Source organism: Eubalaena glacialis, chromosome 19 (genome assembly GCF_028564815.1).
Source record: "Eubalaena glacialis isolate mEubGla1 chromosome 19, mEubGla1.1.hap2.+ XY, whole genome shotgun sequence".
In the NCBI taxonomy this organism is placed as follows: Eukaryota; Metazoa; Chordata; class Mammalia; order Artiodactyla; family Balaenidae; genus Eubalaena; species Eubalaena glacialis.
Window position 1 is genome coordinate 44896354 of NC_083734.1, and position 21948 is coordinate 44918301.

A 21948-nucleotide genomic window follows, 5' to 3' on the forward strand; every position below is an offset into this window, starting at 1 on the left:
TGGCAGAAATATTGTGTTGAATTCTCCCAGATGTTTACATAAATGTGACTATGATATTTAAAATGATTTGTATTTGTGAAGTAGGCAGCTGAATTGAATGTATTGGTTTTGCTATAAATTGAAAGTCGGTGATATTGAACAAAAATAGTTATCACACGAAAATAGACCTCCCTCAACACCAATAATATTTTAGAAACCTGTCAGTTTTTCCAAAGCTACTTGCTGCTGCTGTTGATTTCTTACTTCAGTCCTTTTGTGTTTATTCTTTTCAATAGCTTTTACAGATATCAAGTGCCTGCCTGGCTTTTAAATCTGGTTAAATTTTATTCTGGTTTAGGTAATTTTAAAATTCTGGTCTAATTAGTTTTTTAATTTTATGTGAATTATAGAGATATATTGAAAGAACCCATATATTTCAAAGCTACCTAGCTTGGTTTTTTTTTTTTAACATCTTTATTAGAGAATAATTGCTTTACAATCATGTGTTAGTTTCTGCTTTATAACAGAGTGAATCAGCTATACATATACATATATCCCCATATCTCCTCCCTCTTGCATCTCCCTCCCACCCTCCCTATCCCACCCCTCTAGGTGGTCACAAAGCACCAAGCTGATCTCCCTGTGCTATGCGGCTGCTTCCCACTAGCTATCTATTTTACATTCGGTAGTATTTATAAGTCCATGCCACTCTCTCACTTCGTCCCAGCTTACCCTTCCCCCTCCCCGTGTCCTCAAGTCCATTCTCTACGTCTGCGTCTTTATTCCTGTCCTCCTAGCTTGGTATTTATACTTATTTATTGTATGTTGTTTGACTGAGAAGTTATTGTATTCTTTTAGTCACTTTAAGAATAAACTGTGTCAGACTAAAGTTGGTGAATTTCATTTCAGAGAGACCCTCTCCTCTTTACCATCTTCCCTCTCCTTGGTGAGAAATGTCAGGGGGCGTGTAGTGACTTCCATATGGGGTTTAGGCACAGTGGACCAATTGTGATTCCAAGACATTATCTTAAAACATTGCTCATACCTCTTTTGAGCTGTACTTATGTGAAGAGGTTCTGGTTGGCGTACAAAAGGAAGCTTGGATTGTTATTCTATGCCATGAATATAATTTAATTTGGGGGGTGTTTTGACTGTAGAAATGGCTGCAGCTGATATGGGTGGGGAGGAACATGGGGAGAAATGGGCAAGAAAAAAAATGTAAAGTGACTTAATTTCATTCCAGTTATGGTCAATGCATGTTGGTCTAAGAGAACTAAAATGTGAGAGAAGGTACTTAGTTCACATAGTTGCCCTAAACCTATCCTTGAGCTAAAGCCCTACTTAATAAGATAAAAGTTGCTTTGGTATCTTCATGGGTTTAAAAACACATGTTTCACATGTCCAAGTCCATGCCATTTTGCTTATTGCATAAGGGATCCATTCCATTTGTTTATTACCATTGTGACCAGAGGATTTTCACTTTTCCATTTCCAGACTCAGGAGAGGTGCTGATCTTGTAGGTACTGATTTCTGTCATCTTCTGAACCATCATGTTCTCTCTGAGATGGAATCAGGAAACCCAGTAGAGTTAGCTCTTGATTTGAGCTGAGGTAGCAACTTCAGGACTTCAGGGCCCTGAATAGCTGGGGGAATTTTTTTTTTTTTATAAATTGTGGTAAAGTGCAGTAGGAAGAGCACTGGATTAGAAGCCAAAAGACTGAGGTTGTGATTCCAGTTCAGTCATTTCTTAACTGTGTATGTTTAGACAAATCACGTAACCTTTCTGGGCCTCTGTTTACTCACCTGTGAAATGAGTAGACTGAACAGGTGATGAAGTGACCGAGAAGGTCCCTCGCAGCTCTACCATTCTGTAAGTCTGCAAGATGAATTATAAAAGGCAGCAATAATGAGCACCACTTTTTGTTTATAAACCCATATGTATAACTTTTTTCTCAAGGTTGTACAGATATGGTATGTTATTTTCTGTTATAAACCATAGTATATAATTTAGGAGTTTTTTTTTAGGAAGATGTCATTTAATCTGAGAATCTATAAAACAGCTGCATTAGTTCAACATTTATATATTTTACTTCGTACATTACTACTTATTCATTTGCTCTTTCGTCCATTCATTTATCATGCAAATGGTTACAGAGCTCCTGCCATATACGTGATACTCTTGTTCCTGAGCACTGTTCTAATCCTCTAGCATTAGCTTATTCCCTGAACCTTAAGAGATTTTTTTTTTAAAATAAAAGAAACCCCTTCAATCATTTAACTGAATCCACCTTTTGATAGAAAATAGTAATATCAAGGGGAAAATAAAGGAACATTATGACACTGTGCAGTACATGGGATGAAGTGATATAAAACATATGGGGCTAATGTCTTCCCTCCTTCTCTTCTCTCTCCTATATTTCCTCTCCAAGGCATCATTTTCTGAAAAGATTCAGCTGCCAGGGAAATGGCAATGGGTAAAGTGTGAAGGAAGAATGAGTCACTCCCTTTAATCCTTGTTGACAGTTGCACAGCTTGGCTTCCCTGACCTCTTGAACTACGAGGGTAAAGGTGAAATTATACCATCAGGTCAGCCTGTTACTTTCCTAACAGGCTTGAGATAATTACCAGTAGATAGCATTTTTCATCCATTAGAGATGAACTGAGGAAGAGGGATGGATTGGATTAAGTCTAAATGCATTTAGAAACACGAAAACATGCCTCTATTGAAGAGTAAGAGTAAAATTAAATTACCCAAGTAGGAGAAAAATGAAATCACTTTTTTCCTAGTTCTCCAAGAAATTTTGAATCACTTTCTATAAAATAGGAAATAAATTCACACACATTCATTAGAAATCAGCATCTTTACGTCATCAAAATAATTCTTTTTAGTTGTTCTTTCCAAAGGACAAGAAGACCTTGCTTTTAGCACCTAAGCCCTTTAGGGATTGTCTTTTTTCTGAATCTTATTTTCCTGTTACAAACTTGCTTGACTATGCTTCTAACTAGGCCATCTTCAAATACTTGGCTCAAAATAGAGGCCAGATTTCTCTCCTGAAGGGAGGAGGAAAATGACTACATTTCTGCATATTTCTTTTTCTGATTTTCATTCTTTCTCCAAAAACAGATGTGTTATTCAGACCAAAGTGGTTACCATAGCATCTCCCTATTTTTTAAAATTTCATGTATTACTTTATTAAAGGAAGTTTTCATGTTGAAAAGAACATGAAAAAAGATCTCACTCACCCCCCGGTAAACATGTTGTGAGGTTTTGACACTTCAGCAAACACTGTCGGTTCTCCCTGTGAAGTAACTAATGAGAAATTGTCTGCTTTGGTTAACAGAGCAACAGGAAGCAGTTTTAATACCTGTTTCTAAAAGCAAAAAGTATCTTCTCCCATCCCTTCCCAAAGGGCCAAAATCCCTAATCCTATAAGCATCAAAAGTCATAACGTTTTTGAGCTTGAAGGGATATTAGGAACCACCCAGTGAAGTTCTTTTACTAAGGAGGGAAGGGGGAAAGGAAAGATGGAGAGATGCAGCTAGTAGGTGACAGAGCAGGGCCAGAGCCCGGGTCTATAAAGTGCTGCAGTCCAAGGCCTTCCTCCCCCAGAAAGTCACCCAGAGCAGTGCATGTCATGTGTGCTACACAGGGGCTTTGGAAAGGGAAGGGTCTAGTCATTGAAAGCTGGTGGAAGAAAAAGCCTTGAAGAAGGGCAGTCGTTCTCTCTTGAGGGTGTGTTTTCTTGAGAAAAGATCTGTGGTGACTCCATCAGGGCAGATGACAACCAAATAGCACTTCACGGTGACTCACAGAGGACAAAGGCTTCTGCAGCAACAAAACATGGTTTCCAGCTCAGTTTTCCTTACTGCCACCCCCATGGCTCTCTCTGTTCTCTCTCCTCCTTCCTGCTTCTCGTTCTGTGGCTTCCTACCCTCTGCCTTCCTCCTCCTGGAAGAGGTGTTAGCCACTTCAGTCTCATTTAGATCGAGATCATAGCCATCATCATCATCAGATATTCCATTTACCCTACTTACTTGCCCTTTTTGGGGGGAGGATATGTGCTTGGAGTACGAGTAATCGATGATACACTTGGGAAATTGTATAAAGGCATCAGCAGATACAGTTAAGTGACTTGAAGAAACTTAAAGGCTTAAAGAAAACCCCAGTATTTCACATTACCCCGTTACGATGACTGTAACATCAGAATTGTTATTTTTCTAATGTTCAAATCATTTCTCCTCCTCTTCAAAAAATCTTTCAATGGCTCCCCATCAGAATAAAATCCAAACCACCCAGGCGTTCTGAGTCTTTCACAATCTGTCTCTAAGTTATCTTTTCTAAATGTATCATTTCAGCCGACTAATCTTTTAATTCAGAGGTAATGAACTACTCCCACTTCTTTGTAATCCTTCTTTCCACGCTCACTGTCTGGAATGCCCTCCCTCCCATCTGCCCCCTAAACCTCCACGTGGTCTACATTCCCATACTTGCCTGAATTCTCTCTCTTCTCTGTTCTCCCTCTGCACTCAAGGCGAGTTTAACAGTCTGCTTTTTGTGATGTGTGTAACTGTCTCTACCACCACCTCAGATTTCAAGGAGACTTTAGAGGAGAGAATAGATTAATATTTGTCCCATGTTACGTGGCATATTTGAGACGTGGTCCGTATTTTTCTCTCTCCACTCTCTTGGCTACTCTATACTTTGTTCCACCACATAGTATTAAGGATACTAACTTGTAATGAAATTGTGTACATACTACATCTCCTCCTGGACTGCAATTAAATTTGTATTCTTCAAAACACTTAACATGGTGTGAGGCAAATAACAACAATAATAACAAAATAATAATAGATCTACCACTTATTGAGTGCTTACATGTGCCAGTACTCTGTTAAGTACTTTATGGACATCATGACCACTCTGTTCATCATAGATATTTCTTGAATGCATGCTACTGGTCCATATGGAACAAAGGATAGTTGCTTTTCTACTGCCTATGGGAACCATCCCAGCAGAGAATCTGAAGTCACTGCTTGTGGTGGGGCTGTGCAGCCATGGGCGAGGTAGCAGCCAGGAAACAGCAGTTAATGCTCAAACATATACTGAGGTCTATGGGCCCTTGGATCACATCCTGGTTCTCCATGTACCAGCTGAGCAACCTGAGCAAGTTAATCAACCCGTTTGTGCTTTAGGTCCTTCGTCTGACGAAGAGATGATAATTCATCTTAGGTAAAATGAGATAATATGCAAAGTACCTAGGACAGCACTGGGTATATAGTAGTGGCTCAATAAGTAGTAGCTATTCTTCTTAGTATTACATATAAGGCACAGTGCTCGGTACTGTGAAGTAGAGAAGTAAACAGGTTAGAGTAGTGGATCTTGTCCCTCCATCCCGAAGGCAGAGGTCTAAATCCACATGCTGAGCTAAGGTCCCTTTTAGCTGTAGGCTATGATTCTGTACTTTCAAGTTGGCACTTAGAAGCCAACAACCATATGCCCTCACCACATTGCAGCAATTCAGATCAGGCAGTTGCTCAGTTCAGAGTTACCAAAGCCTAGATGGTAGGGATTGACACCTTTAAAAGGGATCACAGGTAGGGAACGGCCCAACCAAGTAGGCTTGGTTTCTAAACTTAGGACTTATTGTTGCCATTTGTATTATCATTGGAAGAAAACCTCTAAGTCAACCCGAAGCTTCTCTCATTAATCACTCCAACGTGTGTGGTACGATTTTGACTAGAAGCTCTGTGCAGGTTTGGGAGCAGTTACACTCTTGTGGTCTGACTAACCTTTTTTATGAGTGTATTACTAAAGAAACGTGAGCTGTTGGCTTTTCAATTACTGTAGCTCACCCCTTCTGAGTTTCATACCCATTGAGTCATCGTGTCTACAGGTGACTGATAATCATCTGCACTAATCAAGTTACCGTAACTCGGAGATGAGGGGATCTGATGAGTGCAGGTTGCGTGCACGTGAAGATCTGAGGCTCTCCCATCTTCTTAACAATGAACAATGGTCTGTGTTAACCACAGAACTCAGTCACATATTTCCACTCATCCAGGGGTTGATTTTCCTCTTATTGTTTTGCCTCTTACAACTTCAGCACTCAGCTGTTTTCTGACATGTGCTGCAGGTGGTATAGATTATGAAATTGTAGGCCTAGTTAAGTAAAAGCAACTCTTGGGAGAAAAGATAAAAGCAGAGTTTGTGATGTGCCTGCCCCACCTCGGAAACTTTCTGGAGCCTCTCTGTTAGACGAAAAGATAAAAAGATTTCCAGGGACCCCTGGTATTTGGGGAACTGAGTAGAGCCAACCACACTGGAAAATCATCAGTAACCTTGAAAAGGCCAGGAAACCAAAGTTCATCATTTCTTTGTCACTTTCAGGGGAATGAATATTTGTGACTTTAGACAGCTTTCATGTTCTCAGTCTCGTTCTTCCAAACAGCTCTAATCAGAGACTTATCCAATCTGGCAGTTGAAAAGAACGAACCGTTGATTACTTTGGCAAAGGTCTACGTTTCTGTTCCTTTTTATTGAGTTGCCAAGGTACGGTGATTTTCTGTGCATATTTTTTCTCTCAGGTATTTGTCTGGAAACTGTCAGGTTGGCCTTAAGGTAGTGGGGATACAGGACAAATCCATCTGATTAGATTAGATCTTTTAGCAGGTCTTTTTGTCTCCAATTTCTCACTGTTCTGGTCCATCTTACACATTGCTGTTACATTAATATCCTGAAAATAACATTTTGACCACAAGCATCTCTTGCTCAATGCGGTTTGTAGAGGTTTGCCGTTTGTCCAAATCTAAACCCTACGGTTGGTTATTCAGAATGCCCATCATTTGGTCCCACCATGTGTTATCTTTTTTCGGTATCTCCTAAAATGTTGGAGGCAAAGTGCCAGGAGGCTCACAGAGCATTTGAAAACCTTGATCCACATGGCAAGAAAGTTGTTTTCTTTTTAGTTCTCTTTCAATCTTCCTGATTATACCAAGGAGAAAGAGTTAGACGTAATTAGATGTTAATTGTCTTCAACACTAATCACACCCTTGGTAATCTCTATTTTTAGCAAAGAGAGAGGGGATCTTTGTCTCCAGGTACTTACAGTATCTGATCAAACTTTAATAAATTGCTGTGCTTCGTTGTCTTTATTTTTCATAGTTACCTTCTATTTGTGGCAAGTGATTCTGGTTTTCTGTTTATGTTAGTGATATAAAGTTTCCTTAAAAAACGAATTTCTTTAGCAAAAAAAGAAAGGAAGGAAATGCGAGCTGATTCAAACCAAATTAAAACCCCTAACATTTACCAAGTGCTTTCTATGTGCCAGGCACTGTTCTAAGCGCTTACCAATTGAGGTAGGTACAATCATTACCCCCATTTTACGTGAGGACGTGGAGCCATAGACAGGTTAAGTAACTTACCCAAGGTCACACAACTAGTCATGATGAGGCAGCATCGAATCCACACCATCTGACTCTAGAGTTCATGCTCTCAACCACCACACCACCCTGGGGTATGAATATTGCGGAAAGTGGAGGAATAAGTGAAGTTTGAGAAATACTTTCTTCCACACTTCTTGATATTGCTCTAACCAGACTCTCTTACTCCTCCCTGCCCATGTCTTGGACGGCCCCACGTGTCTGTCTTGGTTCATGCTCATCCCTCAGTTAGGATGTCTCTTCTACCTCTCTGAAAATCTAAATCCTACCGGTTCATCAAGACCCTTCTCAAAATTTAGGTTTTCCAAGAATGCTTTCCCTTCCACAAGTACTCCTGAATTTTTTGCGTTCCCATAACACTTAAATATACAGTCTGTATATTTACAAACCACCCTGCTCTTCCCTTTTAATTCTTTTTACAGAAGACACGTTACCCACCCTGCTTACACGCCTCAAACGTGGCATTTAAAATAAAATCAAAAGCTTCCATAGAGCAAGGCAGCCCTTTCTCAACTTTTAACATTTATTTTTCTCCAATTCCATCTAGCCAAGTCTTATTTCTCTCCCCCTAGGTTGGAGATACCTCAAGAACAGGAACTGGTTCTTCCAATCCTTTTTGTTTTCTTGTGTTTTGTCTTCCCTGAAGCCTTTACTGTATGGCAGTAACACGTTCTGGAACCACAACATGCCTAGGAAATGTTAGGGAAGAAAGGATATGATTGAGCAAATCTCTCAGAATCCAATGTCTACGGAATGAAAAAGCATCAGCAATAATGTTAGCCTCACCTCCAGCCCTTGACACATCTTCCCCACTTTCTCTTGCCTCTGCCAGCCACTCACCATGGAGCACATCTGCCATCACCGAAGATCCCGCTCCTGCCTTTCCTGTGGCCAGAGAGCCTCTGTTTTCTAACACACAACACCCACACGCCCTGAAGGTGGCTAAACTCTGTTTTCAAAATTTCTCAGCAGTTTGACATGAGAAGTAGGAGAGGGTGACCACAAGTTAATTTTTCAGTTAAGTGTGAGATAAGTCCTAATGATCACATATGTATCAATGATACATCTTTTCAAGCAAAAGAAGAATAACACACTTTATGAAGAGGCCAAAGATCATCATGATCTTTCATCAAGAAAGGCTTTCTAAAACTCCCTACATTTGCAGCTCTTTTATTTAAATCTCAGTCAGTCTGATAGCTGACGTGTTTGGGGAATGGTAAGTTGGAGTTTTGGGGGCTATTTTTTCTGCCTCTGCAGCTATTTAAAAAGCTGCCGAGGCCAGAGCATCCCCACTTTTTGCAGCACTTCCGGTCCCCCGGCTCCCTAGTATTACAAACAGAAAAGAACAAGCAAACTAAGAGTTTGGGGATTGACCGTGTCTTCAGAGTTCATGAACAATAGAAGTGCAGAGGTCCCCATGCTCCTGCATACTGGCAGCTGCCTCGCCCCCACTTAAGCCCCCTCCTAGTATTCTCTTGCTTCTTTTCTCCAGGGTTCCCTTCTGACATCAGCAGTGGAAACAACTCACATTGTAGCCTCAACTTAGTGACATCTCTGACTCTCCCTTTTGCCTGCTGGTTTCAGTTATTTTGACTGTCTAAACATGTGCTGTCACTCACTGTCCCCTGAGACTTCAGCACCCGTGTGGGACCATTCTGCCTGGGCTGAGTGTTCTTGAGCAGGCCACTTGTCCTTCCTCACTTTTCAAGGACTCCAGAAAATAATTTTACAAACTCTCTGCCATTGTGTTGTTCCTTTTGTCACTCTTTCTTTCCCTTGTTCTAGGTGAGAAGCGCCACTGCTTTGACGTCAGCTATAATCCCAGCTATATGTATGAGAAAGAGAGTGAGATGATCCAGACCCGAATGATGGACCAGGCCATCAATAACGCCATCAGCTATCTTGGGGCCGAAGCCCTGCGCCCCTTGGTCCAGACACCGCCTGCTCCCACCTCAGAGATGGTCCCAGTTATCAGCAGCATGTATCCCATAGCCCTCACCCGTGCCGAGATGCCGAATGGTGCCCCCCAGGACCTGGAAAAGAAGAACGTCCAGCTGCCAGAGAAGAGCCTGCCTTCTGAAAGAGGCCTCTCCCCCAACAACAGTGGCCACGACTCCACGGACACTGACAGCAACCATGAGGAACGCCAGAATCACATCTACCAGCAAAACCACGTGGTCCCTCCTCGGGCCCGCAATGGGATGCCACTTCTGAAGGAGGTGCCCCGCTCTTACGAACTCCTCAAGCCCCCACCCATCTGCCCAAGAGACTCCATCAAAGTGATCAACAAAGAAGGGGAGGTGATGGATGTGTACCGGTGTGACCACTGTCGAGTCCTCTTCCTGGATTACGTGATGTTCACTATTCACATGGGTTGCCACGGCTTTCGTGACCCTTTTGAGTGTAACATGTGTGGCTATCGAAGCCACGATCGCTATGAGTTCTCGTCTCACATAGCCAGAGGAGAACACAGAGCCATGCTGAAGTGAAGATCTGGGCCCGGAGATGATTTGCACCTGAGCATTCAACATCATTTTTAAAAGCTGATAATACCCCTCGCCTAACAGATCACTCTCAAAACAAACTCAGTTCTGATCCCCTTTTCATGCCATTTTAGTGTCCAAAGGATCACGTTCACGTGGGCAGCAGAGAAACGCTGTCCCCATTCAGAAATTGTTTGCAGATATATCATGTTACTACTTTTGTGAAACCTTTGTTTTCCCATCAGGGACTTGAATTTTATGATGTTTAAAAGCCAGTGAAGTATTTGGTCATTATCTTTTGCAGCAGTAGACAGGCATTCTTTGGAGTCTGTTGCCAACCAGAAGAGTCCCCTGGTTGTGCTGCATGAGACATTGTTTCTGAGATACATCAGCCATATGTGGAAAAGACTTTTAGCCATATGCCCAGGTCCACAGAGAAGAATTGCTGACCAGCTGACCTTGCTGGGAAGTCTTGCCCTTCTGCACTTCACACAAGACTAAAGGGTTAGGATATAAACCTTCCATCGCAAATTATAGTCTAACAATAAGGAAAAGAACAGCCATAAAATGTTACCAATAACTGAAGCCCCTAGTCTCCAAGCATCAGATCCACTTCTTATCACACAAGCAAAAAAAAACCCAGTTTTCTGATGGTACTTCTGCTTCTACTCTTTATCCTCCCATCTCCAGTTAAAAGCTGCTTTGGGTTAAACCATTCATGCATAGGAGAAACTCTATCTCAGAAGAACTAATGGTTTAAATATAGACTGTCATGGGAACTCCAGGAGGTTGTCCACTGTGGGTGATGGCATCCATTTCCTACGATCTCAATTGGCAGGCTTGGTTCTGAGGGGGGAAATTGTTTAGCAGCACCACCAGGGATGGAGGGAAGGAAGAACAACCATCTGAAAATTTTTCATCTCCTTCATGGAATATTGGTGTACAAACCCAAAGCAAACTTGCCAATGATTTTTTGACAAAAAAAATACCAAAGAATCCTGAAAGTATGACTTAGCCTCCCCCTCCCCACAGGAAAGGAACCGAGGATGACCATGATCAGAGCTGAACTTCAGGATGGAGTGAGGAGGGGAGCACCTCTGCTGGCAGGATATCCTTGATCAGGCAGGTTGGGGGGGGGGTCCCACCCCCCCACCCCCCCACCCCCATTTTAAATGGAGCTGTTGTATTCCACAAAGATTCCTGAAAGTCTGATCTTCGTTCTGCAGATGTGTCGGTCATCTTTATCATTAATTATGGGAGACATGCTATCAAGGAAAAGTGATGTAATAATTGTAAAATTAGCACTGGAATGAGGGTCACAAAATCTGTTTGCTGATTACATATTTGCCACTACTTAGCCAAATGACTTTGGGCAAATCACTTAACTCTTAAAACTAAGTTTCCTCAACCATAGAATTAGGAATTGGATTTAGATGTTCTCAAAGGTCCTTTACAGCTTTAAATTTATGTGATTATGCAGTAACCACAATTATTTTTTTAAACCTTTTAATGTATGGGTATTAAGCAGAAGAGTATGCATATGAATATATGTTTCACATTTCTTTGGTGTGAAAATGGAAGTATTGTTAAGTTTTTCCTTTAACCACTGAGTTGTGGTGTGAAGAGGATGGTGGGGAGGAACAAAAAACAGGAAGGTATTTTGATCTTGCCCCAGAGTGTACACACAAACGGGCACCTGCAGCTGCTTGCCAAAGCCTTTTTTTTTTTCTCCTTTTAAAGAACCTATGTTAGGGAAAATAAATTCCGCTTCCAGGGACAACTTCATGGAGCCTATTTACAAATTAAGAGTCAGCTGCGTGAACATTTCTACCAGAGCCAAGAATCCACAATTCCTGGTGGATTAGCGTTTTATGTATCTGCCTTGATATTTCGAAAGGGCTTTATGCATTAGGCTCAAACTCAACTCGTTTATGTGCTGCCAGTAATTAAAATGTTCCACCTCAGAGTGCACAAATGGTTTATCCTTCTTTGTAGCATGGCGTCTGTCTCAGGAAAAAAGATTTTGTGAAATTTCATGGCAATAGTCCCAACATGTTTGAGATTTCAGCTAAAAGACTAGATGTATTTCGGTGTGTAGTCTTCAGTTCCTCACTGTATTTCCGTAATCCTGGACTCCAAGCTACACCAGGTTGCTTACACCCATTGTGAAAGAAGAGCTGCTTATTATATTCTTGAAATATCACACATCATGTTGACTCTTCAGGGGACAAAAGAAAGAGCATTTGGAAGCAAGGGTTAGTAGGAGAGAAAGCTAGGGAAAGCGAGCATTTCTACCAGATTAGTGGGAAAGTCTTTAGTGAAGAGACCAACTCCTGCACCTTAAGACAGTGAAACTAAGGCCCATCCCACCAACCTGGGGATTCTGTAGGTATGACCCTCATTTTCTCTGTGAGTAATGGATTTTCTGAATGATTTCCATTCTTCTGAGGTCAGTTTTCTGAGTGGGGCGACCACTCACACAGGCTGCACTTTCGTTGTCGCCTTCTGAGCCTGGACTGGGACATGTCAAGTCCAGAGAAAATGTATGTGTGGAAACTCCACATTCTTAAACCTTGAAGTTGAACCAGGTGGTATGTAGTGGTTACCACAACACAGGTAAACACTTACTTCTGCAGGCACTCCTTATTCTACTTAACCCCCTCCCTTGCTGGGGGTGGGAAAGAAGGTAAAGGAGAACCTTAGCAAGATGCCTAGAAAGGAGGACCGAGCAAGATTCACATCTGACCCTGCTGGACGGTGAGGTCCCCTGGCAGCTTCCGACAGCACGTTTCCTTTCTCAGCCAGAGTCCCTGTGAACGTGAGCCTCCTAGGTCTTCTCTCTCCATTTCCCACCAACCCTCTTATTAGCCAGGCCCCCACCACACACCCAGGAGGCCGAAATCTGAGGAACAACCAAACCCGTGAAAAGTTCCCTTACAGCCAAGGTGGCAGAATTGGGATGAGGGTGGAAAAGGCCGAGAGCTGGCTCTCCAAATGTTCCTTATCGCTATTTGAGTTGTTGCATAGGTGTTCCTCCTGGCAGAGAACTAAACAGAGGTGTCTCCCCCATTACCCTCCGCCAACACCACCAGGAAAAATATGTTAATAAATCCACCAGGCTTTAGATTCCCTAAGTCATTCTCCCAAAAAGACGTATTAGTCTTGACACAGATAAGCTAGCTAATCATATGCTTTGTTACCCATTCTGAACTGTTCCTGACTCAGCTTCTGACTTTGTCAGTGACAAAATGTCTCAGCTTTTAAATGCAAGGCTTAACATTTTGCCAGTCCCAGAAGTAAAACGACCTCAGATTTCTTTTGCAAAGAGAAATGTTTAAAAACACAAAATTTTACTCAGTTGAAACACTGTGTTATTAACAAATCTCACGTCAACATAACATTTTTTCCAAGTAGCCTCTGTATCACTGTTCTTATCCTCTGCTTTTTTCCTCCTGCTAAATGTGAGATTTAGAATGTTTTCAGGGGAAAAAAGCAGTACTTCTGATATATATCCCAGGACAGCCAGTAAGACTGTAATGGAAATGTTAAATGTTTAGTGTTTGAAGTCCTAACTTTAAAGTGTACTCCACTATGAGTAGGTACGTTGATCTCTAGTGGAGATTTGGAAACTCTGTGATACTTAAGATTTGAGTTCTCAGAGTGTCCAGGCTCTTTGACAAAGACTCAGAATTAGGAGTTTGAGCTCAAGAAGAGAAAAGAAAGTGGAGTGATGAAACTTTTGTCCTAGAAAATAGAATTAGGCTGTGCAGAAGACAAGAGATACACAGTGATCTCTCTTATCTTTTAAAGAATTAGGAGCTATTTTTGTGCTCAGACAGAAAGTATAGTTCAGAGAATCTCTATAGGCAGAGTTCAGAAAAGCAGAATGATTTGGGATTTAAGTGCCTGTAAAGAGGACAATTTTGACCTGAAACCAAATGCTAAACCTGGGTCATCCCAGGGAAAGGACTCTGTTCTCTAAGCCTAACAGACTGAACAGTTCTGAGAATGATGAGTGAACCCAGGGTCAGAGACTGTGGACTTGGAAGAGCCTAGAAGAGAGGTGTAGGCTTTCAACTTGTATGAGCTCATAGCACAAGACTGTACCTCTGTTTACCCAAGCTGTATATAGCGTGTCCCACATCATGCCAGCAACATGAGAAACAGGGGCTTCCCTGGTGGCGCAGTCGTTGAGAATCGGCCTGCCAATGCAGGGGACACGGGTTCGAGCCCTGGTCCAGGAAGATCCCACATGCCGCAGAGCAACTAAGCCCGTGTGCCACAACTACTGAGTCTGCACACCACAACTACTGAATCTGCGTGCCACAACTACCGAAGCCTGCGCGCCTAGAGCCCGTGTTCCACAACAAGAGAAGCCACTGCAATGAGAAAGCCTGCGCACTGTAACGAAGAGTAGCCCCCGCTCGCTGCCACTAGAGGAAGCCCGCACGCAGCAACGAAGACCCAATGCAGCCAAAAATAAATAAAATAAATAAATTTATAAATAAATAATAAATTTTAAAAAGTTTTTAAAAAAACATGAGAAACAGGTCTTTGCACTTTGAAGAAGCTGGAGGCAAGTTTCCTCTGAATATTACAATATTGGACTGTCTTATATGCTGATATTGAGTTGTTATTTGAAACTGGAACGTTAATGTTTTGATTTTTAAAAATGTAAGGACATAACAATATCTACCTCCCAAGGACGTTGTGAGGTTTCATGTAATTTTGTCTATTAGGTAAAGTTACTCTGTTTTTTGTGGGCGTGGGGGCGGATTATGTTGGATGGTTGCAAATTTTCCACTATATGTACTGTATCTGGATTTAAAGACATGGAAAATATTCAAAGACCATACTAGGACCGTGATAGTAATTCACTTGCCAATGAAGGCAACTGATCTCTAACACACATGTTTCCTTCATGTTGTTTTAATGCCTAAGAGTAAAGAATATGCTGAACCTTAGAACCAATGTGTGTGAACCACATGGTACAGATACTTCATGGCTTTGAAGCCAGGGAAGTAGCCTAGCTTTGGTCCCTCACCGTCTTACGAGCCCTCAACCACGAATTCTTCAAGCGATTTAGAGTTTCCTCAAATGGTCCTCACTCTCCATCTCTCCATCGACCCCACTCGAGAAAGCCTGGAGAGCAGTCCCATGATGCCACCCACCTTCTCCCAAGCCCATGCCATGCATCTGGGGGGCCTACTTCATTTTCTGAATATGGGTGCAGCTTTGCTTCTTCCTCTCCTAAAAAGACTGAGAACAGCCATTTTGACATGTTAGGAAAATGGGGCAGCCTTAAAAATGACTGATCCCATTGCCAATGACTCATTTACACAAGGACTTTTCCAGGTTAGCAACCAAGGTCCTTTTCGGTGGGCCTGCTTCTGTGGGTTCACAGAAACCAAATTACTGTGGGTTGCAAAGAACTAGCAGGTCATTTGAAAAGCAGACATCCCTTCACCCAGACTGTGGTTTTGCATGCTCAAGTTCTCAGTCTGTGAGCTTTAGTGAGGGATCATTTTGGCTACTGGAAAAACCATAGTTTATTTTAAATTTCTGGTTGCCAAAGACACCACACGTGTGGTCTGTGGATGACCCTTGTCTGCAGAATGACGGGGCGGGGGCAGGGCAGAGAAGGGAACGTGGTTTGGGTCTCAGGGTGGCCTTCCCACCAGGAGTGAGGGAGAGAGAACTTGCCGAGTGGTTTTGACACAGCCTGTGCTCACAGCACGCTCATCTAGGTTTCTCAGAAATGCCCTCCCTGCCCAGCAGTGACCTCCTCTCTTGACTCCTCTCAGATTTTACCTGGAGTCTGACCCCTTGGAGCACTGTGGTGCCCTACACCTCTGTAAAGACCGTGTAAAGAATCAGCTTCTGAAATGTAGCAATGCTAACCTCGCCAGAACCGTAATGAATGCATTCCCGCATCACAAACAACCCTGCTGATAGTTTTCAAAGTTTCTTTATTATGTTTGATTTTTACACTGAAAAATAAAAAAAAAAAAACTGGTGTGTTTAAAATTAGTCATTGTGCATGCCTATCATTTGTCGTTGCTGCTGTCAGAAAATGGAATTAATTCTGCCCCTAGGAATATTTTCTTAATTTAGCCCCTCTGGCTCTTTCTTAAAGTTCAAATACCTAGATAAACAGAATTATCATTGAAATAAAACATCTTGCCTGATGTCTTGCTGAACCTGCCGTTGGTATCCTGCTGCTGGCCCCCATGTCCCCATGGTGGGGTTCTGGTTCCACTGGCCCTTAGTTCACTAAGGGGACCTGAGGAGGTCGGGGCCTGGACGTGACAAGCTCAACAGATTGGGCACGGTGTCTCCCAGTTCCAAGACACCAGCCCACCCTCCCTCCCAGCAGGGATCCTTCCTAAAAGATAGGCAAGTCCTGATTTTTCCATCTCTGGGGTCTCAGAAACATCCACACTGAGAAACTCAACTTGCAGTTGAACTCGGCCACGTTGAAATGTAGTCTGTAGATACTTGGAAGCCCAAGCCTCAGGCGCTGGGGGAAGCTCCTAGGAGAATGGCATCGGGATCATGTGGCTCTCTTCCTGTCTTGATATCCTCTGTTTTCTCTCAGAAGAGGTCGGAAGAGAGTCTGAGGGGTGGTCTGGTCTTCTGCTTAGCCTCATCCAGAACACCTTACCTTTCCCCTCCTCTGTGGAAGAGGCAGGAGGAAGACGTTCCTGAAGTTGGGGCCTAGCAAACGCGGGGCCAGGTCGGTGGCAGCTTTCACTGGCTCTGTCTTCAGCACCATCCCCCTCCCTTCAGCCCCACTAGACCGCCCTGAGACTCTCCAGCCAGTTTTCCAGTCTCAGCGCTAAGGCCAGGGAGAGAGGAATGGCTTTGCAGCCTGCCTGTGTACTGGAGCATTAAATACATTCAAAAATAGCCCCTCAGGAGCTGATTTTCAGCCTTGGAGAGGATGGTCTGTGGCCTTCCCCATCCTCCCTTCCCAAAGGAGAAGCAGCTCCGAGAGAAAAGAGGGAAGCAGGGAGACTCCTCTGCTGAGGAGAGAGCTCGGCAGCTGGCTGGGTCTGGGATTGGGGCTGAATGGACTTCCTTCCAGCTTGACGATAGCTTCCTTTACTATTTCTTGGCAACTAAGTTGATGCTTTGGCGGGGGGGGGGGGGGGGGGGGGCGCTGGTGTTGGAAGCCACCCTACACCTGCACCCTCCCCCTCCCCCATCCCTCAACACAAGCAGGCCATTCACCCAGGCTGCGGTGCAAACCTCCACCTGCAGGCAACTTCCACCCGAGGGCAGGCAGGGGGGACAAGACCTAGCTCCCTTCCCTCCCTCCCATCCCCTAGAATCCAGAGTCTGAGGAAGAGCGGGGGTGTGAGAGTTCTGGGAAGGCCAGGACCGCTGAGGACTGGTAGAGGAGCTCCTGCAGCCAGGACAGACACAAGGTCGGGCTGCAGAGCATTCCCGGTCAGACAGTTGTTTGCATAAAAGCCAAAAGCCACTGCACCTGGGGTGGGGAGGCCCTCTGGGGAGGTACTCCCTGGCTTGGGGGAGATGGGGGAAGGAAGGTGTCATGGAAAGTCCCTGAAGGACACGGGGTGTTGAATTTGCTGCGGTTTTGTTTTTAACTCTGTCTTGACCTGTGAAGTAGGCAGCTGCCTCCCTTCCCCCCCAAATAACAGAGCTTCCCCCAGAATAACAGGAACATACCCAAGGAAAGAGCCTGCAGTGGAAAGAATGGAGGTTAGAGGGCCTGCGGGTGATGTAAATTGCCCCCCTTCCCCAGGACTGAGGGGGCAGGAAGGCCCAGAGCAGCCTTTTCCCATCACCTCGCCTTTCCCCTCAACCCCCAGCCCCCCAGGCTCCCTGGCCCAGAAGAACTGCCTAGTCAAATAAACCACAGCCCCGGGGGTGGATGGGAACTAGGGGGGCAGATGCCGCCTCCTCCCCCTGGCTCATCCTTCCGTTGGCTCAGTCCCTATGCTACCCCACTGGAATCACATTCTCAGCACCTCCACCTCCCTCTCACTCACAAACCTTACCTGCCCTCCCCTAGACTCCTGGGGGGGGGTGTGTGTGTGTGTGCGTGTGTGTGTGTGTCTGTCTGTGCACTGGGGGAAAACAGGCAGAGTCAGTGAATCCAGCAAAGCTCTGTAGTCTCCGTAAAGCAAATGCTGGCCTTGTGCAGACTCCAGCTGGGTACTTGGACTCCTGGGTCCCAGTCCCAGCCCTGCCACTCTCTGGGTGACCCTGGGCACTTTGCTTTCCCTCTCTGCGCCTTGATTTTTTCCCTGGAGTCAGGGATTTCTAAAGTTCTTTCCAACAGAGACAGCCTGGCCTCAACCCCACTGCTCCAGCCAGACTTTTCCCATCATCCAGAAACAAGAATAGGAAAGAAGGTTCTGTCCCCTCTTCCTTCCCTCTTCGGGAGGGAGGTGGGGCGCTGGAGCCAGGGTGATGGCGGCCTATGATTTTCCCAAGTGGTCGTAGAAAACCGTTCTATAAAATTCCAATCCCGGTCCACAAGCTGGGGGTGGGGAGTGGGGACAGGGACGGACAGTGGAATGATGGGAGACTCTGAATATGGGCAGTGAGGCCCCTGTCCTCTGTCAGGACGTCCTCTTAGCTCTTCGTGGACTCAGACGCCAGATTCCCGTGTTGGGGGTGCCTGGGAGAGGAAAGAGAAGGCCGGGTGGAGGGGGGAAGGAGTGTGGTGCGAGGTGGGAGTTGAGGGGGGTGTGAGGGGAGGGGCAGCGGCACTTCTGAGAAACAGCTCGGCGTCTCAGCAGCCCGCAGCCTAACCCCCTGCCTGCGGCTTCACAGCTCGCTCCTCCTGCCGCCCACGCCGCTCGGGGCCTCTCCGGGGGTCGGCAGCCCCCGCGGAGGCGGCTGCTGCTGGGGAGGAGCGGTAGCTCCGGGGACAGAGGAGTGGAACCCGTGGGGCGGGGAGGGGGGATGGAAAATGGAGGAAGGCGTGGGTCGCGTGACACCCCAGAAGTAAAAACCCATCCTTTACTCGGGGTCCTGAGCGCTGGACCTCGGCGAGCCGTGTGTCCCCCCTCCTCCCCCAGCCCAGGTACTCTCCCATCACACCCCGAGCAGGATCCAGAAGTGAAACTGCTCAGGGTCACAGCCCAGCGCCGCCGCTGCGCCCCGCCCCGCCCTTCCGGGCACTGAAGCCTTGCAGGATCTCCCAGCGCTCGGGCGACTGCAGGGGAGGAAACTGGGGGAGGGGAAGGGGAAGTGCCCCGCCGGGCAGTCTGCAAAGCGAGGCCTTCTCCCCTGGGGGTGCCCGCTCGTAACCACAAATGGGAACCTCGAGAGGCGCGGACCTTAACAACGGGAGCCGAGGGAGAGGCGCTTGCACTTCCCGCCACCGCCACTGGGTGTCACTGCAGCCGCGCGGCTGAGCCGGCTCGGGGCAGTCGGGAGGCGGGGGAGAGGGTCCCAGGGAGCCGGACCGCCGCGCCCGCGAGGTCCTCCCTGGCCTTCGCCCCCGGAGGCCCCGCGGTGCTTGGATGCGGCGCTCAGCCCTCCCTCCACCCGCCTGGTCTCTAGAGGCCTTCACCCAGCCCACCGACTCGCAATGAAGAGCAAACTAATCCCCTTGCCCCGCGACGGATGGGCTCATTGCTGTGGCGCCGCGCGAGCCTACTCCCGCTGGCCCGGGGATCGACGGCGCATCTTCGGCGGCTTCGGCGGGGCCGGGTCAGCTGAAAGTCAGGCACCGCCCCCCCAAGCGCGCCCCCTGGCGAAGCCGGCGGGCCTTTCAGCCTCAGAGGCGGAGGGGGCTCTGTCGAGACAGGTGCCCGCAGCTCCGCGACAGCTCGAGCCCGTCGGCGCCGGCGACCGCGTGCAGGCCGGGTTGTTCCGGGGGGACAGCAGGAAGGAAGGGCTTGCGGCGGGTGCAGATCACCTCGCGCACGTGTTGCGGAGCCAGAGCGACTGTGGGATGGGTCCCCGGCTGCATCCTCACTCCTACTCACCCAGCCGCCCCTTCCCACCCCCAGCTCATCCCTTAGATGTCTGGGACGGATGGCTCAGCTTGGGAGAAGGGAACCAAAAGGTGGGAACCTGTATCGGACTGATGGATGTAAGAGGAGAGGGGAGAAAGGAGATACCCTGGAATCTTTTGGAAAATTGGGTATGTCTGGTAGGAATGCGCACTTCTACCCTGTCCTGGATCTAACTCAGGGCGCGTGTTGGGCAGGTAGATGCAGAGGAACAAGTCCATCGGCTGCGGGTCTGTGGGGGTACAGGTGGCCCGTTCTGTCCCGGCGTACAGCTTCCCCTCACACTCCAAGGTCACAGGGCCCAGCGCCACTACAGAGACCTTAGAGGGATCCACGTGGTGGCCCTAACAGAGTGGCATTGGCTTCCCACTCTCCCTCAGTCTCCCCAGAACCACCTCAAGGTAAACCCAATCCGAGTAAAAACAAACTGCTTACCATGAAAATACACCTCCGGCTAAACAGCCCTCCAGGTGCCTGGGAAAGAAAAACCTGCCCCTTCCTTGGGGCAGACGCGGCCCTGCAAGAGGATGCTAGAAGCCATCGTAGTTCAACCCACATGAGATTGAATTTCAGGCCTCATTAGGGCCTGGTACAGCACAACCCTTCTCAGCCCAAATGGTACCACTTCCCAACACCCCTTCCTGTATGGAGATCATGAGGGACCCCTGAGCACCAGCCTCAGCCCCCAGGATCACCCACCCCCCTGTGGTTCTTGATGCCAGTCTGCAACATCAAACTTCCCCAAGATCCGATTCTCTCTTTTGCCTCCTCTCGCAACTCCCTACCCCAGCTGAAAGCTCTGGTGGAAGAGACTACTGCACACCTCACACCCAAGCCCCAAAGCTGAGGTTCTGCTACAGACCCCCACCACTCCCCGACCTCTGTGCAAGTTGGACCAACCCCTGACCTCTCTGGCTCCTCTTTTCTGCCTGCTGGACGAGATAGGCGGTTCAGTAGTGGAAGCCTTTTTTCCAAATACACCATGAAGCCGAACTCCCAGATATAAAGGCAGTGCTCCCTCCAAAGCTCCCCAACCTGCCCCCAAACCCCTGCTGGAACCCTTGAAAAGTGCTCATGTAGACAGTTCAGAAGAAAGGATCTTTCTGAGTGTCCTTGGGCTCCCCTGCCTCTCTCCTTTCCTCCCTCCCTCCCTCCTCGGTGTGCCTGGCACTGGAGCAAGAGGAAGGAGCCAGGCAGGGTCACTGGCCTGAGGTGGGACCCTCAGGCCTGCGCCAGGAGGTCCTCCACCCATGAACTTGGAGGCTGCATAGATTTCATTGACCAAGATGTCTGGGGAGCAGGGAGAGAATGAACTGGCCAGAGTTTTGTCTGGATGACCCTCCCAGGACATCCTAGGAGAGATGGGCTCCCCTAGAATCATGCCCACCTTTTCCCAGAGTCCAGAAAGTTGGCACCAGCCCTCCCTGCCCTCCATACCTGAGCAGGCAGGGAGGCCAACCCTGTGGCCACACCCTCCTACAGGCCCAGTTGCTGCCAAGGACAGCTCTGCACCTTGGCGCCAGGCTCACAGCAGCCACACGAGCCCCAGGAGCCGGCGTCTACGACGTACTACAGGCCTTTTAGGGCCAGCTCCCTGCATATGGCCCTGCATCACCCTCTCTCAATGCTTGCGTCCTCCTCAGCAGGGGGAGATATGGGGAATTTCCTTTTCTTTCCCAAAGTCTTTTTCTGGTTTCTGAAATGTTCTTTAACAAGCACATTTTTTAAGATAATCAAACCCAATCACTTAATATTGAAAAGACATTATCTGAGGCACTAGCCCCTACTTCCTCCACCTGCCCCGCCTCCTTCCACCAGCCCAGATTTCCTCATAACCACAGGCCTCTGCTATCCAGCACTGCAGCTCTCCTTGGCAGTCCCTTCTGCTGTCTGGCCTCTGTGGGTCATGCTGCATCCTCAGAGCTGGGGAATCTTGCCCTGGTCCCTCTGTGAGCTGAGGGGCCCTTGTCTCCCACACTCTCAACTGCTGCCTCTCCTCCAGGAAGCCAGCAATCTCAGCCACTCACCAAGGATGTCCAGCTGCTGAT

The 21948-nt window shown here is 46.8% G+C and overlaps 1 protein-coding gene across 1 annotated transcript in view; it reads left to right on the forward strand.

Annotated features, from left to right (window-relative positions):
• IKZF3 (IKAROS family zinc finger 3) overlaps positions 1 to 9908 on the forward strand; it is a 60411-nt gene extending 50503 nt beyond the window's left edge. Inside the window, exon 4 of the mRNA XM_061174627.1 lies at positions 9205 to 9908. Within this exon, the coding sequence (XP_061030610.1) occupies positions 9205 to 9908 (704 nt within the window). The remainder of the gene's footprint in view (positions 1 to 9204) is intronic.
• Positions 9909 to 21948: the final 12040 nt, after the last annotated feature.